Genomic DNA, 20,821 nt, shown 5'->3' with positions numbered 1-20,821 from the left:
AAGTACCACCAGGTACTTCAAATTCTGTCCAGGAAAGGAGCTCCCTTTCAGGAGGATAGCTGACTGATCACCTGGATGAAGTAGGGCTCCAGCTCCATCTTTAGATCTACACTGAGGCCAGAGCTCCCTCAGGCTGCTGCCACTACAGGCAGGCCATGTCTTCTAACAGGTAACCTTTGCTTAGGGGCTCCCATCCAACAGCATTTCCTGAGCTATAATGCAGCCCAAATAAGTCTCTTCCTACCAAATCTTAATTACAGAAGATAAAACCTTGGAGAGTAGTAGCCTTTTCCAAACTCTTCACTTTGCATTTGCAGAAAAATGGCCATCAAAATCTCTGGGTGCTAGGATACAGGTTCCATGGCCTCTACTCCACACTGCAAACCCCCCCCACCCTCCACCCAAAGGTACCTGAACCTGTTAAACTTATAAAACCACCAGACTGAGTGACGTGGATGCTAGCAATTTGCCAGTAACTTTAAAACAATGGGAAGATGGGACTTCCCTGGCAGTTCAATGGTTAGCACTCTGCACTACCACCCCAAGGGAGCAGGGGTCTCATTGGGAAACCAAACTCTTACATACTGTGTGGTAGAGCAAAAAAAAGAAAAAAAACAATGGGAAGAAAATATTTTAATCCCTAATCTTGTTGCAGAAGTTTTTCAATCTGCATAAGGGATGTTCATGAATAGTGTAAAAAGTACTAGACAAGAAAGCAGGGGGGACAAATAAACTGGAGTATACAGCAAGCCCTATTAAAGGTGATCTCAGGATTCATCTGACAGGTCTTCTGCGTCACTTCCTGACCATTCCCAGGAAATAAACTAAAGCCAAGGTGATAACGTAACTATATAACTTTTCTCTATTCAGTTTTTACAAAGGTTAACTTTTTGCCTCCTTGTCATATTATGTTACAGTGAGATCACACACTCCTAACCTTAGAGAACCCTGGAGATCACACACTCCTAGTCTTTACACACACACACACACACACACACTCCTAGCCTTAAGAGAATTTTTAGACAACAATCAACCATTAATTGTGAGAAAAAAATGTTAGTGGGAAGAGGTAGCAGTGAAGATAAAAAAGAAGACATTTGGGAGGAATATGCAAATACCATTAACTAGGCAAGTAGGTTTTAATAAGGGAGCCCTTTCCATTTACTTATTACAGGTTTTTAAATCTTTTAGGTGTATCCGTCTTGTTTTTCCTTTCCCCTCAGACGGCTCCCAATCCACCCCCACCAATATATAGATACCACACTCTCAAACAAAGATGCATTCAACTCATTGTTTTACATTTTCATAACACTTCAACATTTATTAAAAACTATGTACAATAATTTTTTATTGTATCTTACATAAGATAGCCACTACAGAAATTTACATAGGTTAGAAGCAAGATGGATGGTTTAGCAAGGCCCAGTCCTCTGGGTTATTTTCTCAGAGGCTATGGGTCAGAGTTCATTGAGGAGAGGAGCTTCAGAGTACCCAGTAAGGATGAGAGGCGAGGAAAGGCTAAAATACAGGCTGCTAGACAGAGATAACCAACCACTGGGTCCCTCAACATCCCAAGACTTGGGAAACAGCATTACAAAAACCTCTCTTCCCTTAGGCACAGTCTCCAGGACTCTCAATCCCAGCAGCTCTGATGGGAACCACCTACCTCTCCCCCTTGCATGGAGTGGGAAGACATCCACAGCTTGTAGACACAATTGGTCCCTGCCCTCAACATTTGTTTGACTAGAGCACTCGATAACCCAAAAGAAAAACACAGTAGTCTGGGTTGTCCTTTATAGTGAGAGATGAGTCAGAAATATCTGTTGAAAGAATGGGAGATACAAATCCTCCAAAGTCAACTGGTTCCCAAAACAACCCATCAACTAACAGAAGCGGGTTCCGGCTTCCCATTTGCAGTAGCCACTCCACTCTGAGGCAATGGTGCAAGGGCTTTCTCAGAATTTCGAGGTCCCTGTGATCTGCACCCATCTCCAGCCATCTGCATCTGGCCCTGTTAAAACAAAGTCAGTTTGGTTACAAACTCATTCATTGTGGCCTGCAACATGAATCCGACTTACATAAAGCCCATGTATAGTAAGTAGCCAGAACAAGACAGCAGATATTCATAACTCTATGTAATTGCTCTTCCCCATACTTGACTATTCCTGACTCCTAGAGTCACAATCATTACTGGCAGCATTCCCGAGGCTTTTTCAATGCAAAGGAAAGCTGTGGGTTGTTTCTTCCAAATGAAATAGCCATTCCCTGCTGAGGTTCCAGAACAACCAACAGATCACACAGGAAGACAGTGCTCTGGGCCTCTGTTTGAAACCAACAGCTATAGTGTAACTGCAGGTCTTCAGTCAGGGCCATGAGTGTCCCACCCAAAGCTCAAAGAAACCAAATCACACTGCTTGTGCTTAACTTTATGATGAAAACAATTCCAATACTGAACTCTCCCTTATATCAACAATTTACCTACATTCCTTGCCTCAACCTTTCCTAGTTAACCAAATAAATTTATGTCCTGCTCTCCCAGATATGGGGACCAGGGACTAGTAAAGTGTTCTAAGGCCCATCTGGAAACTGCAACCAGGGGCACCCTTACAGCTAGTAATGACAACCTCAACCCCCGGGAGCACATGCCAACCACAGCCAGCGTGGAGCTCTCTGCCTGGCTGAAGTTATTCTTCACTTGCCAAAATATCCACTGGGCCTTCAGCAATTTCTTTGACTGGATGATCTTCAAGGGTTAGTGAAGGATCAAAAAGCAAGGGTGAAGGAGGGCACTGCATACCATCACCCACAACATCCAAATCCTAAGAAAAGAAAAAGAAAAAAGCCTATCAGCAACACCGAGGGAGCCAACAAGCTAAAGTTTGCCTACTTTTAGCAACTCTCAACAGCAGTTCTCCCATCCTTCCCTCACCCCTTGTCTACCTTAAACAATAACAAATGTGCATGCAACAAATGGGACAAGTTCAAAAAGTACTGATTCTTGCTGCCAAATATAAAGTGCAGACCACTATAGTAGCTTTAAAAAGAGTATTTTTTAAATAGGAAAATTCAGGGACAGAAAGTAGAATAGTAGCTACCAAGGGCTAGAGACTGAGGCGATGTGGGAGTTACAGTTTAATGGATACAGTCTCTGCACTGAGAAAAGTTCTGTGGAAAATTCAATGGAAACTGATCGTGGTGATGGTTGCAATATAGTCTAAATGTACTTAATACCACTGAATAGTATGTTTTAAAATGGCAAATCTTACATTATAAATATCTTACCACAATAAAAAATATTTTAAAGAAGCATATACTGGGAATTCCCTGGCAGTCCAGTGGTTAGGACTCCATGCTTTCTTTCACTGCCAAGGGTGTAGGTTCAACCTCTGGTTGGGAAACTAGACCTGTGCAGCACCCTGCCCTCCCCAAACAGGCATATCCTTCTAAGACTAGCTGTACTCAACCTCTAAGTTCATGAGTGATGCATCTAAAATGGACAGCAGCGTAATTATAAATTAAAATGAAATACTGACTTAATAGATTGGACAATATGAGACCACTCGATAAGTATTCTAACAGCCGCAAAGCCAGTCAGTGAGTAAAACAGGAAGAGGTATAGGGAAGAAAGAAGGAAGACAAAAAAACTCAAAGTCCTTCTGAATGGCCAGGAAGTATTTTGGTTAAGTCATTATCCCCACAGAGAATAAGTCCCTGATTTGTAAACCTAACATAATCCAACTGCCCTTTAAAATACACACACGACAACATTATATTCTATAGACTATGTTTCTTCCAATTGAACTGGCTATTCCCACAGGAGGACTGAAGCCAACAGACCATAGGAAGACAATGCTCTCGGCTCCTGTCTGAAACCAACAGCTACAGCAAACTACTGGTCTTGATTCAGGGCCTAAAGAGCTGTAAAAGCTCAGACAATGTGTCAAACTCACTTTCATGCCTCTGCTTTCTAAGAATTACTGCTAAACTCTGCTTCCCAAGAGTGAAAACTATCCAAGGGTTTAAACTGTCCTGTGTTCAAGGCACTTTACAGAGGATCTATGTCTCCAGTAATTCAGCTTCTTGAGAAAAGCAAAATTCTATGCTCTAAAAATAGGTCTTAAAAAAAAATAAAAATAAAATAGGTCTTAAGAATTCAAAATAAAAAAATAAAAAAAAAAAATTCAAAATCCTTTTCCTTGGTTTTGACCACCAAAATGAAGAATCACATCCTCAAGATAATTAAAGTAAAGGAAGGAATGTAAGTTTCAAGTCTTCGACTGTGTGGATCACAACAAACTAGAAAATCCTTCAAGAGATGGGAATACCAGACCACCTTACCTGCCTCCTGAGAAATCTGCATGCAGATCGGGAGGCAACAGGTGGAACCGGACTGGTTCCAAATTGGGAAAGGAGTATTTCAAAGCTGTATACTGTCACCCTGCTTATTTAACTTATATGCAAAGTACATCATGAGAAATACTGGACTGGATGAAGCACAAACTGGAATCAAGACTGCCAGGAGAAATATCAATAAGCTCAGATGTGCAGATGACACCACCCTTATGGAAAAAAGTGAAGAACTAAAGAGCCTCTTGATAAAAGTGAAAGAGAGTGAAAAAGCTGGCTTAAAACTCAACATTCAGAAAACAAGATCATGGCATCTGGTCCCATCACTTCATGGCAAATAGATGGGGAAACAGTGCAAACTGTGTGTGTGGGTGTGTGTTTTGTCGCTCAGTTGTGTCCGACTCTTTTGAGACCCCATGAACTGTGACCCACCACGCTCCTCTGTCCACAGGATTCTCCAGGCAAGAATACAGGAGTGGGTTGCCATTTCCTTCTCCAGTGGAAACAGTCAGAGACTTTATTTCTGGGGGCTCCAAAATCATTGCAGATGGTGACTGCAGCCATGAAATTAAAACACTTTTCCCTTGGAAGAAAAGTTATGAACAACCTAGACAGCATATTAAAAAGCAGAGACATTACTTTGCCAACAAAGGTCCATCTAGTCAAAGCTATGGTTTTCCAGTAGTCATGTATGGATGTGAGAGTTGGACTGTTAAGAAAGCTGAGCGCCGAAGAATTGATGCTTTTCAACTGTGGTGTTGGAAAAGACTCTTCAGAGTCCCTTGGACAGCAAGGAGATCCAACCAGTCCATCCTAAAGGAAATCAGTCCTGAATATTCACTGGAAGGACTGATGCTGAAGCTGAAACTCCAATATTTTGGCCATCTGATGTGAAGAACTGACTCATCTGAAAAGACCCTGATGCTGGGAAAGACTGAAGGTGGGAGAAGGGGACGACAGAGGATGAAATGGTTGGATGGCATCACCGACTCAATGGACATGGGTTTGAGTAAGCTCCGGGAGTTGGTGATGGACAGGGAGCCCTGGCGTGCTGCAGTCCATGGTCACAGAGTTGGACATGACTGAGCGACTGAACTGAAATGATAAAGGATGTGCTAGACTTAAAAGCTGCTCAATTTAAGCAGAAACATAAGGAAAAGGATATAGCTGGCTACGTAACATTTATTTCAGATGTGTCAGAAACTTCTATACACAGAAACCAGTGTTCTCACACCTTTAAAACTATTAACTGCTGGGACTCCCTGGCAGCCCAGTGGTTAAGACTTCGTGCTTCCACTGTAGGTGGTGCAGGTTTGATCCCTGCACTGGTTTCAAGGAACTAAGATCCTGCATGCTGCAGACAGAAGGGGGGTAAAAAAAAGGACTGGGAACAGTTTTATCCAATTCTTTTAGCATGCACAATGATCATGCACTTGATCCTTGCACAATGCAGTGGTTTAGGGGCAACAATGTCCAGTCAGAAATCAGTGCATAACTTCAAGGCAGCCCTTTGTGTCCATGGTTCTGTACCCTCAGATTCAATCAACTGCAGATCATGAAGACTGTAAAAACTATTCACTGAAAAAAACATCTGCATAGTAAGTGAACCCACACAAGCTCAAGCCCATGTTGTTCAAGAGCCAACTGCATAATTAACTAACGTGAAATTTAAAAGAACCCATGTAAGTAATGTGGCAAAACATTTCAAAGGCTCAAGATGACAATGGCACAGAAATTTTTCAAAGAAAAATAGATATTAAAAAAGCTTTCTTCACATATTGAATGTTGTCTGTTATGAGAATTAAAATTGGGAACAGGAACCTAAAATAAGAAAGGAAGAAAGTATCAGCAGAAATGCCTAACATAAGAGGAATATGTAGAGACATACCAGAATATAGGATAGAATCCACATTTCTGATGTCAAAAATTGAACTCAAAAAACAAACACAAAAAGAGAGCAAGCTCAAAGTAATAGGATTAAGGTATTAAATTATTATTTGTCAAATATTCTTAGATCAAAGGACAGAAAACAGGCAAGTATTAATGTCTGATACCTGGTCCTCCCACAAGTTACCAGAAATTATTATTAAGTTACAGAAATGATATCTAAGAAAGAACATAGGTAAGATTGCTGGGTGGAATTCACATAATTAAGAAAATATTTTTTCCCAGAAGACTAGTATATTCAGAATTTATGGGAGGACAAAAATTCTTTTATGAAACTGAATTTGAATGTGTTTCAACATTTTCTGGAGAATTTTTACCTCCAAAGAATAAAACTACTTTTTAAACGACCAATGTGGTTCATCTAAAGTACATTAATACAGACATAATAGATGATCAAGTACAAATAGCTAATTATCACTTTTAAACCTCTAACAACAAAGGTCCCTCTTAAAAACTCATTAGATTCTCAAAAGTAAAGTTACTTCTCATACATTCTTTCACATCTCAGAATCGCTAACATTCTGTGTTATTATTCTCTGAAAAGCAAACAAGAATGTAATCTTCAACAAAGAGAGTCACATTTTCTCAGATCTAAATCATCAAAAGTTTGAGAGAGAACACTCTAAAAATTAAAGACAAAAACAAGTGAAAGGGGAAACAAAAGGGTCAAAACAGAAATGGCTCTAGAAATTAACAATCACATGAAATAAAAATTAACAATAATCTAGTACATCTAAATAAAACACGTGCTAATTTCTACATATATACATTACTATGTGAAGGGAATCTGGCAACGTAGTACTTGATCAGGTTGTGTTTTAAAAAGCCTACAGACAGTACACAATCAAAAAAGAGGGGAAGGAAATTTATTCAGTTCACTCTTCTTTTGGGGCCACACCACTTGGCTTGTGCAAACTTAGCTCCCCAACCAGGGAATGAACCCAGTCCGAACCACTGGACCTCCAGGGAATTCCGTGGGATCAGCTTACTGATTCACTGACACTGAATCAGTCGGGCTTTTCAAGATATTAGCCTTTCCTGATGTATCTTTTTAGTGAGCAACACTGTAGGCCATCCAAATCCTGCTTCTACCCCTACACAAACAATACTGCAACCTTTACTAAATTTTCTATCTAGATTTGTCACTTTAAATATGCCATGGTTATATACAAGACATCTTATTTATTAAATTCAGAAGATTTATCTTCATAATAAATAATGAAAACCTTTATTCAGAAAGCTAAAGATCAAGGCAAGTGCCAAAAGAGAAGGAACGTCAATTGATCCCTAAAGTGAATGACACAGTAGGGTAGTGCTAATTAGGGAAGCAAATACAATCAGAGATGCGCTTAAGAGCTGGGACCAGTTGAGGAGCAGGCTGAAAAAAGCAATGAAGTGTATACACTTAGAAGATTGTCACAGTAAATATTTAGAGTTCACTGGTATCTGAGTCCTTTCACAAAAGAATCTTTTAATAATTATCAAAAATGAAAAACAATAGGCAGAGCTAAGCTTAGGGCTGTTTCTTAGGAGGGACACATTAATCTAAAAATGATAACCCTGACTACACAACCAAAACACTTTGCATTGCTGAATAGATATCAGAATTCATTTTATTTGTTAAGATTCTAGTGAATTACCTTGTGAATGGGCACCAAATTTCCCAGCTACATAAATCCAATCACAAAGAGACTTTCCTCCAACTTCTCTTAGTTTATAATTTCCCTTATCAGGCCCTCAGAAAAACTTCTGTAAACTTAAACTGTCTCTAAATGAATGTTAACATACAAACACAACTATACATATCATTTCAAAAAATTTATCAGTTTTTTTCTTTTTTAAACCACAAATGACTAACCTAGTCTCACCATTAATAAATAAGGCCTTGCCTCAAGGGCCAACCAGAGCAGAGCTTCTCTAACTTACATCACTGAACTCCAGAGGTAAACTCTCAGTGGGTTGAAGCTCGGCAGCACTCAAGTACAGATCCATGGGGCCGGCTTCCAGATCGTCTGGCACAGACAGTACCTGCTCGGGCTTATACATCTGAGGAGGCAACTGGAAATGCAGTGGGCAGCAAGGATCCTCAGAAAGGCTTACAGGAACTGGTTTGTTGCAGGGTACCTCTTCAGACCCCTGGCAGCATTTGAAGAGAACCTGATTCGTGTCCTGACAAATATCTGTAGAAAAACGGTCAAGGGAAATAAAATGGATCTATCCAAGGCACAAAAATGTTGTCTGCCATGTAAAATTCAAGGTCTGGACTACACAAGATTATTAGTTACATTTGATACAGAATCAAATGCAGGTAACAATTTTTAAAGTTATTTCTCAAATTTTCATTTACTAGAGTAATTCTAGCTCTACCAGTAGTGTAAAACTAGTCCCCAACCTCCATTTCAGGATCTATCCTTTAGAGTAGACACTAATCTCATTCTCTCCATGAGGGTCAAACATAAAACATTTCAAAACATAGCGCTAAGTATCAACAGTAATAATCCTAGAAATCTATACCTATGCAGAAGAAACATGTCAGGCAAAAGCAGATAGCTTGCAGAGGCCCCTACCAACTCCTTCAGAGAGTCAAAAGATACAATGTTGTTTCTGCTATTAAGCAGATGGGCAGAAAGTTGTTTTTATTTTTTTAAAAAAACATTTTGAACTTTGTTTCCAAAATATTTATTACATAAATTTCTTTAAAAGAAGCTGGGTGTTGGGGAAAACAGAAGCTCTAGTAATGTAACCAGGTATCATACTCTAGCAGGGAACAGTTTGCTTTAAGAGGGCCCACGGAAAGAAGTACTCCAAGAACACTCCAGGAGCCCTAACTTCTACTATGGGTAGAAGCAGAAAGGGGCTATATTTCCAAGTTGGCAAAGAAGTGCTGTAGGATGAACGAACATCGAAATCATGATTAGGTTAACAAAATTTCAGAAGTCAGCCTACAAAATACATTTTTCTCAAATTTTAGCATTTCCTGATATCCTACCTACACAGTTGTTTTCCCTAAATTAATAGACAACTGTCATTTCAAATTTGGGCTTATTTTTTAAACCAGAAAGCACAATTTTCTTTCTTTTTTTTTTTCAGAAAGCACAATTTTCTATAAATTGACTGTACCCAATTTTCTAGAAACTAATTATGCAAGTATGGGTTAATTTTTAATCCTCCAAATTTTAAGGTAATTTTTTAAAGGTAAAAAATCTAAGGTACGTTATAATTTTTAAGCCAAATAAAACCTCTTGAAGAAAGTTCCTTTTTTAAATCCATTCTGAGAACTTGCCAAACCCTCTAAAACAGTTACACAGCACTGCCACTACCAGCATTATGGCCACGGGGGTGCTGTCGAATGTTATTAGCTGCATTCCCGGCCTCTGCCCTCTAGATGTCAGCAGCAACCCCACCGGAGCGACGACTGCCAAAAAAGTCTCCACTTTACCAAACGGGGGACAACGGCCCCCGCCGAGAACCGCTGCTCTCAGGGTACAACATGTAGCTCACCGTAAACAAATAACTACTGAAATGAAAATCAATGCTCAAGTGAACAACAAACTGCAATCTCTGTGTGCTTAAGAAGCCCAATCTTGTTTAAATTATCAAAATCTTAAATGTTAATCCATTAAATGTTTTAATTAGAACCTTTTTCATGTAATTCAAGGGACTTTCACAAACCTCTTATTTACTATCACAATATCCCTAAAAATCCTTTTACCCCCCTCCTCCACCCCTTTCCTTTCAGATGGGGACAACAGACAAAGAAGGGAATGGTTGACCTACAACTAGAGACTGGGTCCTTCACTTTCAGTCCGGGGTTGTCTCCATTAGACCAGAGTAAAGAGTTAACAGGTCACCAATGGCAGTCGCATCTTTCTCTGGGATAAGGACTTAAGGAAGGGTAAGTGACTTAGGCAACCGTGGAGTGGAAAGGAAAAGAGCATAAGAGAAAAAAATAATACTTCCCTTCTCTTTTCAAATACATTTTACGTTCAACTTTGCCTTTTTAAAATATTAAAATTCTAATAAACTGAGTATAGTCCAGTAAGAAAAAGTCTAGAATAGTCTTCAATTCCATAAGTTAGGTTTTTTGCCTTATAAAGTAATTCAAGGCCACTGAAGAAAACCTGAAAGCACAAGGCAGAGGGAAAAAGGGCATTCATAACCCCACCATCCAAAAATAGTCACATTTCTGTTATATTCCCTCCCAGTATTAGATCCATGTAGTTAAAACCATACTCTACTGAATTCCATATTCTATTTGTGTCACTATCATTTTCTTGTCATTCATAATCTTTAAATATGTTTAATTCCTGAACATATTACATTTTATCAAAATTTTCCTATTTTCCATCCCTGAAAATTTTAAGGCTGTCTCTAGTTGGAAGAATTTTATGTAAAAATATTGATATGTATTTAATTATCTTCTTAAATTCCCAGAGATGTCAAAGAACATGAACATTAAAAAAGAAAAAAAAAAGAATATGAATATTGTCAAACTGCTTTGTAAAAAGTCTGTGTCATTTTAGTCTCACTGGCAGTGTTTAGAAGGGCCCATTTCACTATTCCCTCACAAACTTTTGAAACTTACTATTTCATACATAGATAAGTATCAAATTTCTTGATTAGGGGACTCCCTGGTGGTCCAGTGGTTAGGACCTAGCACTTTCACTGTCAGGACCTGGGTTCAATCCTTGGTCAGGGAACTAAGATCTCACAGGCTGTGGCAGTGCAGCCAAAAAGAAAAACAAAATGCAGAGATTAAAAAAACTTCCTTGTTTTCTTATTTCACTTATTTATAGTGAAGATGAATACTTTTCAACTATCAGCCACTTCTTTTAATTTGTCCGTAGATAGCCTTTGCCCAATTATGTTTTCAGTATTTATCTTTAGTTTTTAATTACTCTTTATAAAAATTTTATATACTGATATCAAGGACATAATCCTTTATCAAACACTTGTTACAATAATTAATAAACTTGTAAAGTATTTAATAAACAGAATAGAAAAAAAAATCAGTTTTCCTTTCCAAAAAGAAAGTTTTCCTTCCCTTCTTACTCAAGTAAGTACATTTTACTTTCCAAATATTTGTATATTTTGCCAGGCAAATGAAACCCAGCAAGATTTATGACTTTCATATAATGAAGATTATATTTTAAAAGTGCATTAACTATGAAAGTGACTTTTCTCAATCAATGTTCATAATGTAGATGCACTTTCACAATCTAATACACAACTCAAAAAATTTTATAACCCAATTAATAAATGTAAGGTGTCCCATTTGAATGAAAACGAAAATATACAACCATGGCCGTGACCACACAAAAGGATAATATTCAAAGACAGCTCACAGTTCAGAACCATCCCACTGTTTTTGGATACACAACAATTTCCTCTTATTATAGTAACTGGACTTAACATTACTATAATTTTAATGAAAAAGTTAAACCAGGGATCTCTAAATTTTGGAATCCCAGTATTAATCAACTACAAATAAGTATTAGCCCCTATCACCAATGACTGAGATGTTTCTTTCTAATGAATTGACCATTACATTTCGAAGATATGAAATGGCCAACAGACCATAGAAAGAGACTTCTTTAGGCTCCTGTTTGAAACCAACAGCTTCAGCAAACTGCTGGCCTTGATTCAGGGCCAAAAGAAAACAAAGACCTTCAATTAACTGAACTATCACAGATCCCCACTAGCCTTCAGATTAGCTAGCAAACTAAACAGAGCAAAAAAGATACGGGTAAGGCAGTGTCTGGTCATTGGAAGAGACTGATTGGAACAACGAACATCATCCACAAAGGCCAAGCACCTCTGACTGGAACGAGTGGTATGGGCCTAAAGAATGAGAAAACACATTAGTCAAAATAAACTATCTATCATTTAACAATTTACTCACCAATGCTATGCAAAAGGAAAAAAAAAATTTAAACTTCATCTCCAAATAACGAGTCAACCATAATTTGAAACACAACTCCTCCATATTGCAAAAGTGTGATACACAGGCCTAGTGTTTTTCAAACTACCTTTTATTTGTCTTAAATTATAGTCTTACGTTAAGCCTCAAAAAATATGAGAAAAATGGAATTACTCTTACTGGTGCTTTGTTTAAAAATCATTTTAAACAAATTTAAAAATGATCACTTAACTTGGTTCATCAAACGTACTGATGTTCATTGTTCTTATTATTCTACTTATTTCTCTGCTTTCTAAAACAAGAGTCCCAAACTGTTAGGTGTTCTGTGCCAATTTCTGAAATGAACATTTCTGAACCAAGTAACTTAGAAATCTATGGCAATCCTTCAATATGCAGATGAAAATAAGAGTCCAGAGAAGTTCATTTATCAGAGCAGGCACAGAATTGATCAGAAGGGAACTAAAACCCACGTCTCTGGACTCCCAGGTTAAGTGCCCAATATACCCCATGTCCAGTAAGTTAGATTTCAGAACAAAAATTTTGAAAGTGAGAGTTAATCACTCAGTCATGTCCAACCCTTTGTGACCCCATAGACTGTAGCCCACCAGGCTCCTCGGTCCATGGATTCTCCAGGTAATAATACTGGAGTGGGTCGCTATTTCCTTCTCCAGGAAATCTTCCCAAACCAGGGATCGAACCCAGGTCTTCCATGTTGCAGGCAGATTCTTTACTATCTGAGCCATCAGAAAAGCCCTGTAAGCCTAGTAAGTTAGACTTTAGAACCAAAACTGTACAACAGTGTTCACCATAACTCTGTAAAAGCAAATGTATACACCTTAGAGGTATATACACAAATTACCTGTTGGGCGGCACCATCTGTGGCCAGCATTCTGCGCTCCTTCAGCTGCCTGTGTAGTAAGGCTTCCACTCCATAGCGCTGACGATACCGCCGAAGACATTTTAGACGCTTTAAGTTTTCTCGTTCTTTGGCCAGGAGTCCCTCTGGGCCAGTCAGGAGACTACTACCTGGAAAGTCAAAACAGTCAAGATGTTATCTGCCAAGCAACCAAGGATGCATCTTCAGTTTCAAAAGCAAATCCTTCTCCAGTCCAGGTAACAAAAAAGAAATAAGCCTAACTACCAAATTCACATGTTGATTAAACCCACGGCAGGTTGTTGGACTGGCATAAAACTTGCCTAGAGCTTCATGTTCCACTTTCCGATTGTGTAAGTAACGTCGTTTCTTCTCTTTGAGCAGATGCTGAAGTCTTTTAAACTGATCAATGTACAAAGATTGCAAACGAATAAGCTTCTCACGCATAATCAGGGCCACTTCTTCTGCTGTGTAGACACCAGCATGTCTAGAATAAGATGATTCAAAAAGGATAAGAAAGCACAACAATAAGACCCAAGTTTAAAAGGAGCAAAGAGTGAAGGTTCGACTTAGGTTTGCTATTCAACAAGCAGTCAGTGCTGAGACAATCGCCTTACTACATAAGAATGTTCTCACAGCATTTTACTATTGTTATTAAAAAACAAAATACCCAAGAATGGATACTAATGTATGATCTCAAAATGTGGAGAAGGAAAAATGTTTCATTATGCTCCCCAGTTATTTGCATTATGTTTAAACAGGAGCAGATACAGAACACTCAAAACTTTTATTAATCTATAGTCTTGTTCCATTTAATACAGAAAAAATCACTTACCAGTAAGTTAAAGTGTTAATTCAGTAGCATATATCTCAATATATTTTAACTAAGGTACAAAAGATCACAAATAATTACAACTTCTAATTTAAAAGTACACTTTTAATTGGTGGTCCAGTAGTTACAATTATGCACTCTCACTGCTAAAAGGCCTGGACTCAATCCCAGTTCAGGCAACTAAGATCCCATAAGCCACAAAGCATGGCCAAAAATATTCTCAAAATATAGTATCCTGGAGAAACCCTTTATTGCCAAAGATCTAGATCCACATCAACTTAAGCTTTGCCACCAACTATGAATTAACAAAACTTAAAAAAAAAAAACCTTATTTTTTTTAAAAAAAGCTAGATATAGACCTTGACTTGATACTCTCGTATTTTGACCTAGTAAAAATTATTTCTATTATTTAAAAGGCAAAATATACATGAACTATATACTGATTTTAAATCCAAAAAGTATGTGCTCTTTAAAATTTAACTGTTAAATCACTGAAATACACAGAATAAAACTATTAACTTTAGGACTGAGGGCAAATAATCTCTGCCAAAAACTTTTCTTAAATATAAACAGGAGATAATACCTGTGTATAAGAAAAGTACAGCTACAAAGTACTCTGAAATTATAAAAATGGCAAAATCTAAGACTCAGAAAATGTGAAAATTTAAAAAATATCTAATGTTTAAACAAGGTGATGAGGTTATTCATATTCAGGAAAATGGGGCATGTCTGCATTAATGCCTATATCCCTAAAATACTGAGGCCTTAACCTAACATCATTTGTTAAAATGAAATTAATTTCATTGTACCCTGTCAGAAGAGAATTTAACTGGGGACTACAATTGGAATTTACTAACAAATCATTTGGGGAGGCGGATGAGCATCCTAACTAAGGTAAAGGCCTAGTTCATGTGACAAATGAGTCCTTTATTTAAAGATGGAGCCGCAAATATTCACAGCTAGTTATAATTTAAAAAATCATGTACTAACTCTTCTTGCTCTGATATGCACAATTATAAGTCTAGGTTTATTATTAGACCAATTTCAAAAAAGGGAATCACTTATTATATTGTGTTAAATTGTTTTTTCCCTTTGAATGTTCCTTTTAGAGGAAACTGACATCTAGCCCTTTTAACACTTAGTTTCTCATAAAATTAACTGGTATTTTGTTTCATGTAACAATCTCCTGTAAGAGCTTCCCTCTTAGCTCAGTCGGTAAAGAATCCGCCTACAATGCAGTAGATCCAGGTTCAAATCCTGGGTTGAGAAGAATCCTGGGAAGAATTACTAGGTTGGGAAGATCCCTGGAGAAGGAAATGGCAACCCACTCCAGTATTCGTACCTGGAGAATTCCATGGACAGAGGAACTTGGCAGGCTACAGTCCATGGGGTCGCAAGAGTTGGACATGACTTAGCAACTAAACCACCAAATCTCCTGTATGTAAGTCAGGTTAGCATAAATGTGGATCAGTGAAGACTGACCCACTCTAGATTAGTAGAGACTAAATAAAGTTTCTGGACCTTCCAAACTGAGTGTTTACCACACCAAAAGACAATCACTTTGTGATCCTACAGCACGTACACCTCAAACAATCAAGTATGGCATTTCCAGAAGCACAATGTAATGTAACTTTATAAATTACAACTACTTCTATATCTATCTATATGTACATCTATATATATATCTATATATAATATCTATATCTACTTATCCATGGCTTAGTATAAAGTTTCTACTGTGAAAACATCCTGCTAGAAACAAGCATTCCTTCTCAAACTACTTACATGGACTTTCCAAACAAGTAGTTTCTGAATAGCTCTCCATGTTCAGATTACTTAAAATAGATGAAATTATTCTACTCAGAAAACAGAACCCTAAATGACTTCTTAGAAACTTCAGAATCCAAGGAATGAAGAAGATGCTATTCTAAGAATTTGTCCAACAGTCAAGTCTAGAAATGCGTTACCCCTCCCACTATTTAAGAGTTCTTCCACCTAAACTGTCAGTGGGAAGTATCAAGAAGACAGAAGGTAGGAAAAAACAAAAACTAAACCCAAACTATGAGACACAGAAACATTAGACTTCTGAGTGGTTATGTTCTGTAACTCCAAAGCAATCGTGGGTTTAAGAGCAGAACCTTAGTTAAGATATACTTAGGATGATTACTCCTGGGTTTCTAAATCAGTTTCTCTTTCTTAGGCATGAAACCAAAGGAAGCTCTTAAACACCTTTTAATTTTTCTTAAACATATAAAGGTAAACAAAATATAAATTAATCAGAACTTTGGGGGGGGAAAAGTTGTTATTCAAATATAATCAGTTTTTTTATTCCTGAGGTTTAAGTCAACAACAAATTCTCATCACTTTTCTCTTCTCTGATCTCCAACCATCTCTCAGCTCCTATGTCTGAGAAATCTACTTCCCCCCTGCACTTTCTCACATGTAGAATTTGATGTCCAAAAATTTTCCCAAACTACAAGACTTCTAAAAAAGCATCGAATCCTACTCTGAGGCAAGATGGTGATGAACAATGACACTTTAATATGCAGAAGCTATTACTGTTCACAAATGGCTAAGCTATCTTCAACCCTCCTAGCTTATTAATCTATTAACAGCATGCAGTACTACATTCCACATACTACCTACTAACATATTTTAAAGCCCTGTGTGGAGTTACAACTTACTTTAGGGGATCTTCTTGATCACTGTCTATGCTATCAGCTTCACTGTCAGGGTCACCTCTCCATGTCTGATCCACAGTAATGGGTTCCTGCTCCCCATCACTCCAGCTGTCTTCATCTGAGGCAAGGAAGGGAGAGCAGCCATTAAGACTTCCCACCTCTGTAACTCCACCACACAAAACTAGATTACTTAACACACCAATCCAAATCTTAAAATTAAAAATGCTTAATACAGAAGCACTGGCAAATAAAAATGGCTTAAGAAATATACTTCCTGAGTATAAGTACTTATAACACAAATGAGTTAACCATAGCCTCAAAAGGACAGAAAGGTCAACTCAAAATTATTCTGTTTCCTGAAATTATCTTACCTAACAAAGTATAAAAATGGCACTAAAAGAGTCACAAACTCAGGAAAGTAAACCTAAGCACACACTACTTAAAACCAAAAAGACTGGTGAACTGCAGCAGTCCTGAATTCTCCCAAACTGGCAATGAATTATTGTATTTTCAAGTGCCACATATGTTTAAGGCACTAAGATAAACCAAAGTTCTTTGTTAACTTTCTTCTTGTTTTTTCATTATGAGAGAGAAGATCCTTACCCAGAATTCGGCTGGCTTCACTGCGGCTACTTTCTGGAGTCTGAGACCCCAGCTCTGTTTTAGCATATGAGCTCAGCTGGCACAAGAGTGTTTCACCCACAGGCCCTGGATTGGTCTTTTTCATTTGCGCATGAAGTGCCAGGGCATTCCTACGAGCATGTTCAGCACAGAAGGATACCCTAAGGAGACAAAATATTAACGTTTTATACTCATGCTCCCTCTTACAAGAGCTCAATGATTTCCACAGACAGTGATCTTTAGATCATTTTCAGGAAATTAAAATGACTCTTATCTTCATTTAGAGATTAAAAATGCTAGTGAGGCAGAATAATTTAACAGGCAAGGTCAACTCATTTGGTATTACTGAAGGGTAATGCAGATGAACTAACATACCCTAGTGATCTATCCATCTAAGGAAATATTCCAACTATAAAAATGCTGGTATCATTTTGCAACAAATCACACTGATCCACTTTCATCTCTCAAAATTGGTTCTGGAAAGCAATTTTACATTTTATAACACTTCAAAATCAATCCACTGCAGGTAGTAAGATGTGGGACACAATGCAGAATTATCTAGCCAAATTATTTCTGCATGGATACTTTGCTTAAATGATGAAAACTTTTCCTAGAAAAATACACATGTATACAATTTTGCATTGCCTAAGATTCAAGGACAGCCAAACGAGCCATGGAACCTATGCTTAAGAATAATATTTTACAGGTAAGGTAAAATAGCCAAAGAGATAATAAAATGGCCCAACTAGGAGGTATCTCCTCATTTTCACCATTTTAAAAAATTTTCCAAGGATATACCCATAACTTTAATTTTACAAACACGTGACCTAAAAAACTTGGCGGCTGTTTCCAAGGAAACATCCTGCCACATCTTCCTCTCACTTAAAAGCTAAAAGTACATACGACAGGTATCTAATCTCTCTCTCTCTCTCTCTCTCTCTCTCTCTCTCTCTCTCTCTCTCTCTCTCTATACACACACACACACACACACACACACATACCCATCTTTCTTCTCAGGCTTTGGGGCAGCACTGGGACATCTTTTTCCGTTCTTCGTGGATACATAGCTACACTGTTTGAAAGGCGCATTCTTGTCTTCAAGGATATGCTTAATGCAAAATTCCTGTCCCTCCAGACGAGGCTGCGAACATGGACGATGAGTAAACGAACAAGACAGGGGCTCCTGAGATCTGGGCACTGGGGTGATCCTCCCCCGATTGGTCGGCAAGACGTGAATCCGAATCCTGTTCATACCAAAACCTGCAGGGTCGCACAAAGATCAAACAGCCCTTACCGTTCCCGAAAAGCCCAGCTCCACAATACCCGGGCGGACTGCGCGCGGCTTCTAAAAACGCCAGGCGGAAGTCTCGCTCCTTAACTCCCTTCCGCCCAGGTCTACCAAGATGTTACTGAAATTGCCTCATCTCAACTTCTCTGTCCAAGCCGTCCCCTAACTCTGACCACATCCACGTTGAAAGTATCTCAAGGGCGCGCACGGTGCCCCCACGAGGGAGAAGCAGCAAGAGGCGGAAGCGCCAGCTCCTGCCCCACACCGCGCCGCAACGCCGCAGAGCCGCCCGCCCCACCCCTGGCCTCCGCCTCCCCGCATGCCGCCTTTGTCCCGGCCCGCCTCAAAGCTGAAGGCTGGGCCCTGCCCATCCTCGGAGGCCCGGGCAAGCGCCATATTGTCCTAAGACTCCTAGCACCGGCGAATCTGGGTCCTGGAAGCCTAGAGGAGTAAAGCGACCCTGACGCTGGCTGAGACAGAGTAGCAGCTCGGGAAAAAACAGAAGGGGCGAAGCAGCAGCCTAACTCTAAAGGCGAAGAGCAAGCACAGCCGCCATCTTACCTCTGCCGCTGCGCCGCGCCACTCGCTTTCTGGCAGCGCCAGCCACCTCTAACCATTCTTTTCCGGGCTCCCAGCCACTGATTGGATACCGAGCCTACGACTCTGTGTCACCATTGGCTATCTATCGAGCTCAGGGGGCGGGGCGCTGGGAAAAGGCGCGGCTGGGTGGCTAGAAAAGGTGTCTGTCAGCAACTCAGCTCCAGAGAGAGTGAGGCGGAGGGAGCGTGGGTTGTGGGACCTCCTCGGTGGGTACGGCTTTTTCCATTTCCGATCGTGGATGAAGTCCAGGCGGATTTGGGGCGCTCTGTGTGTGATCTTAGGCCGCAGCTATTTCACCACCCCTACACAGTGGGTACAACAAAATCGACATGTAGAGGCCAAAGAATCACTGTACATTTGACTCTCATTGTTTATACAGGAAAAGGCTTTAGTTTTCTTTTGTGAACAGTTTATTTACGGAAACATTTTTTCAAGTATTTACTGAGCTTGGGAAATTACACATATAAACTTTAAATTTTCAGAACCCTAAGAAGTAGAAACTATGATTTCCATTTTACAGATAAGATAATGGAGGAATAGAACGGGCCCATATCTAGTAAATAGTGCAAGGAGGTGAATTTGAACCCAGCCCTTATTCTGAGTTTCCCCAGTGGCTCAGACGGTAGAGAATCCACTTTCAGTGCAGGATACCCTGCACTGGGTCCGGATTCTATCCCTGGGTCCGGAAGATCCTCTGGAAAAGGGAAAGCCAAGCTACTTCAGTATTCTAGCCTGGAGAATCCCATGGACAAGAGGAGTCTGGCGGAGAGGGGTAGCAAAGAGTGGGACACAACTGAGCGACTAACACTCATTCTTTATCCCTTGTCTCTTTTATAGAGATGGCTCAGATGGTAAAAGTGTCTGCCAGCACTTTTTCGATCCCTGGGTGGGGAAGCTCCCCTGGAGAAGGAATGACAACCCACGCCAGTATTCTTGCCTGGAAAATTCCATGGACAGAGGATCCTGGTAGGCTTTAGTCCACGGGGTCTTAGAGTCGGACACGACTGAGCGACTTCACTTTCACTTTTTTTCTTTTTGGACTGAGAAAATTGAGTTCTGAGAAAATTGAGTAAATGAGTTCTAGTTGAGGCCTTGCTTCTCTAAAATACTCTACAATTCCATGCTAAATAACGCAGGTATATAGAATGGCAGATAAATCCCAATCTTATCATTCTTTAAGGATTTTTAGTTAAAAGCATCTTTCATCTCACCAGGACTTTGGTAGACATGAGCCAACATTTTCTCTCCATAACCCTTCTTTATCTTTTTTGCATCCCAACCTCCCCAAACTCTCGTATCTGCTGTCAGTTTAAGTAAGCTATTTCTCCACTACCAATGAGCCGGTGAGCATGGTGACCGTAGAGAATGTACAAAGCTCCAGAAGAGCAGTTTAGGCACAAGAAGTGATTAAAACCAAAACGGGGAAAGGAAGGCTTATAGGTGCCTTTTCCCAAAGATGAGGGCAATCCTAGAAGGCATTTTCAGAGAATGAGAATGATAACTCTGCTCTTCTGGAGTACACATTCTAGAGTAGTTTGGAATTGTGGATGCAATACAATCATCCATAAGCAAACACTCCGACCCTCAGAAGTACAGAGACATTTGTTATAAACACCCTATAACTCAAACTAGGGGAGGCAGTCACATTACAGAAAACCTGGGAATCTTCAACCCAATGCAGTGATATCAAAAAGGAAAATTAAAGCCACCG

General features: G+C 39.3%; 1 protein-coding gene and 3 non-coding genes across 7 annotated transcripts; all 4 read right to left on the bottom strand.

Moving 5' to 3' along the window:
- Nucleotides 1-1,290: 1,290 nt before the first annotated feature.
- On the bottom strand, nt 1,291-19,332 carry KANSL2 (KAT8 regulatory NSL complex subunit 2). 4 transcript variants are annotated; one of them, XM_065934529.1, is made up of 10 exons: nt 19,072-19,332; nt 18,224-18,482; nt 17,205-17,383; nt 16,605-16,719; nt 13,408-13,575; nt 13,074-13,236; nt 12,039-12,135; nt 8,323-8,474; nt 2,700-2,819; nt 1,291-2,011 (listed from the first exon to the last, which is right to left on the bottom strand). In XM_065934529.1, the coding sequence occupies exons 2-10, from the start codon at nt 18,472-18,474 to the stop codon at nt 1,880-1,882; spliced, it is 1,377 nt and encodes a 458-aa protein (XP_065790601.1). In that variant the 5' UTR covers nt 18,475-18,482; nt 19,072-19,332; the 3' UTR covers nt 1,291-1,879. The 4 variants fall into 4 exon arrangements, with proteins under 4 accessions (XP_065790601.1, XP_065790597.1, XP_065790600.1 ...); XM_065934525.1 differs by having other exon boundaries at nt 8,221-8,474; nt 19,072-19,330; XM_065934528.1 differs by lacking the exon at nt 19,072-19,332 and adding an exon at nt 18,642-18,768 and having other exon boundaries at nt 8,221-8,474.
- LOC136168109 (small nucleolar RNA SNORA2/SNORA34 family) lies at nt 2,235-2,373 on the bottom strand. The gene has a single exon (XR_010663261.1). It is a non-coding gene; the product is annotated as a small nucleolar RNA SNORA2/SNORA34 family (small nucleolar RNA).
- Nucleotides 3,782-3,913, bottom strand: LOC136168108 (small nucleolar RNA SNORA2/SNORA34 family). Its single transcript, XR_010663260.1, has one exon. It is a non-coding gene; the product is annotated as a small nucleolar RNA SNORA2/SNORA34 family (small nucleolar RNA).
- Nucleotides 11,812-11,947, bottom strand: LOC136168107 (small nucleolar RNA SNORA2/SNORA34 family). Its single transcript, XR_010663259.1, has one exon. It is a non-coding gene; the product is annotated as a small nucleolar RNA SNORA2/SNORA34 family (small nucleolar RNA).
- Nucleotides 19,333-20,821: the final 1,489 nt, after the last annotated feature.

This window comes from Muntiacus reevesi, chromosome 4 (genome assembly GCF_963930625.1).
Source record: "Muntiacus reevesi chromosome 4, mMunRee1.1, whole genome shotgun sequence".
Lineage (NCBI taxonomy): Eukaryota > Metazoa > Chordata > Mammalia > Artiodactyla > Cervidae > Muntiacus > Muntiacus reevesi.
This window is presented reverse-complemented; position numbering and strand designations above follow the sequence as displayed.

Excerpts from the sequence above, each read along its gene's own strand:
- KANSL2 (XM_065934525.1), bottom strand. The coding sequence starts at position 18,474 with ATGAACAGGATTCGGATTCACGTCTTGCCGACCAATCGGGGGAGGATC. Across the intron at positions 8,475-12,038 it reads GACCAGACACTGCCTTACCC|ATATTTGTCAGGACACGAAT; the intron begins GTATCTTTTTTG and ends GTTTTTCTACAG. Across the intron at positions 2,820-8,220 it reads TACCTCTGGAGTTCAGTGAT|GATTTGGATGTTGTGGGTGA; the intron begins GTAAGTTAGAGA and ends TTCTTTTCTTAG.